Below are 2,164 nucleotides of genomic sequence, written 5' to 3'. Positions count from 1 at the left end.
ATGCCATAGTCTGCCACAGAGTGCGAAAGTGTGGTGTTTTAGGCCATAATAGGTCAGGTTTTGGTAGGGGCTTGGCAAAAGTGGCTCGCTCGCCCCTTGGCTCGCTCGCCCGTGGGGTACGTTAAGCCTTCTTTGACCGCTTAGTGGCTACAGAGGCCTCTGCAGCCACCTAAGCTACTGCCTCACCAGACTCTATAGTACCGCCTTGCTAGATCTGCTTCCTTTTGCGCGATTTCTGCTTAGTTATTACTGCTAATTGCTCTTCAAGCTCCGTAATCCAGGCTGCTTGAAGCGCGTTCTGATGCAGCATAAGCTCGCTGCCTCTAACAAGCTAAGAGAAGCCTGCTTGCGCAGTAATAGGCAACTAAGTAAAAGACTCGCGTACAAGCTTTAACTAAGATCTAAACTTGTAGGTATTACTTAGAGTCTTTAACTACTACAGCGTCTCTAGGAGGAGGGGTTCTAGCAGGGTACGCAGGCACACTTTAAGGTAATCTAACACAACCTGCGCTTTAAGAGGGACTAGCCCTACTGCCTTAAAGGCCTTGTAACAGTTCTCTGCTGTAAATATGTTAAAAAACACAGCCTTAAAGGTAGGGAGAAAGCCTTCTTTATTAATGTAGAAGACACGCTTATGTGCTAAGTCTTGTACACGCTAAGAGTACTTGCGCTTTAATAGCAAGAAGTAGACTATATTAAGTAGCTAGAGGATGTGCAATAAGTGAGGTAGTAATTGATTGATTGATTGATTGATTAGTTTAACGTCCTGTGTGAGTCTAAGACTATATAGGACGAGAGCAGTGAGGCTGCTCTAGTAATTTACAAGTTTTTTCTGTATAAGGGAATAGTATATATAGGTTCGTAGACATATAGTAAGAGCCTCTGCTCTAGTTATAGACAAAGGAAATTAGTTATCTATTGTTTGCTGTAGGTACTACTTTTGTGTGCCTACTTTAGTTTCTTAAATAAAAGCTAGAGTAACGTACCCCACGGGCGAGTCGGACACACGGGCGAGTCGGACACTTTTGCCAAGACCCTACTAAACCTCACCCTATTATGGCCCAAAACACCACACTCTGGCGCTGCAAGGTGCAGTACAGCTTAGAATATTATTTAGAGACTACTTCTGTATTATTCTTGCACGTTCGCGCGTTGTGCCCAGTCTAATTGCACTGTCCACAGCGTTGTTGGGAGGGCTCACCCACTTTAGCGCGCACCCGCTTCTTTGACTTCTTTCCATCACTACGTGCCCCAAACTCCTTTAGAGCTGCTATCTGCTGCCCTTCCTTAACTGTAAGGGTCCCTTCCTTCTGGATTCGCTTTCTTTTGCGCGATTTACGTTCTGTGGCAGCTGCTAGAGCTGCGTGAAGCTCAGCGTTCTCCTGTTGCGCCAAAACTAGCTTGTGCGATAGAATCGCTCCCCCCTTTGCGTAGTGCTCAAGCGCGCTCAGCACAGAATTAGGTGAGCTACCCTGCTGCTTCTTATACTTCTCTCAAATCAGAGTTAATTGCGACTAAAGTTCTAGGGTATTGCTGGGGGTTTGCGACTGCTAGGGCTTGTTATTATTAGGGAGTTGTGGTGATAGAGTGCGCAGCTTTATATTAAGCCCTATTATAACCTGTTCTAGGTTAAAGGGGACTAGTCTAGCGCCTTAGAACCCTCCTTAGATGTTGCTTAAGGTAAATACAGCATTGTAGGCTGCTTTAAAGCATGGCAGGAACTTAAGCTTTGTAATGTGGTTAATCTAGTTGTGCATAAGGTCTTCAGCTTAGCGCCTATACGCCTTCTTTAGAGGGGCAAAACAGCCCACATCAAGTGGCTGCAGGAGATGCGATAAGTGCGGAGGCATACATACAGTAATAATCTTGTTATCCTTGCAGTATTCCTAGAAATCTAGTGAGTTGTGGCTCTTATAACTATTAATAACTAGCAGATAGTGGCTGCTAATAGTACGCTCCTTTGTATGCGCGTTAAAGTGCTTTAACTAGTCAAGACTAAGTTTGTTGGTAGTCTAGCTATTCTCAGAGACCCTAATAACCTAATTATGGGGTAGATTATCCTCTTTGTACTAGTTTAAGAGGTGGTTGTGGCCCTAGAAGATAATAAAGGGTGGAATAGCCCACCCTTTAGCATTAATGCCCTTAATGACTGTTGTCCACTCCT

The 2,164-nt window shown here is 44.6% G+C and overlaps 1 protein-coding gene across 1 annotated transcript in view; it reads right to left on the bottom strand.

The window, feature by feature from the left end:
• Window positions 1-1,850, bottom strand: part of M421DRAFT_42910 (uncharacterized protein) — a gene marked incomplete at both ends in the record, with an annotated part of 2,776 nt that extends 926 nt beyond the window's left edge. Inside the window, 2 exons of the mRNA XM_033594618.1 lie at window positions 1,036-1,045; window positions 1,783-1,850. Coding sequence (XP_033442413.1) covers window positions 1,036-1,045; window positions 1,783-1,850 — 78 coding nt within the window. The remainder of the gene's footprint in view (window positions 1-1,035; window positions 1,046-1,782) is intronic.
• Window positions 1,851-2,164: the final 314 nt, after the last annotated feature.

This window comes from Didymella exigua (assembly GCF_010094145.1).
Source record: "Didymella exigua CBS 183.55 unplaced genomic scaffold M421scaffold_118, whole genome shotgun sequence".
Taxonomy (NCBI): Eukaryota; Fungi; Ascomycota; class Dothideomycetes; order Pleosporales; family Didymellaceae; genus Didymella; species Didymella exigua.
The sequence above is the reverse complement of the archived record's forward strand: the minus strand, read 5'-3'. Positions and strand labels throughout refer to the sequence as shown.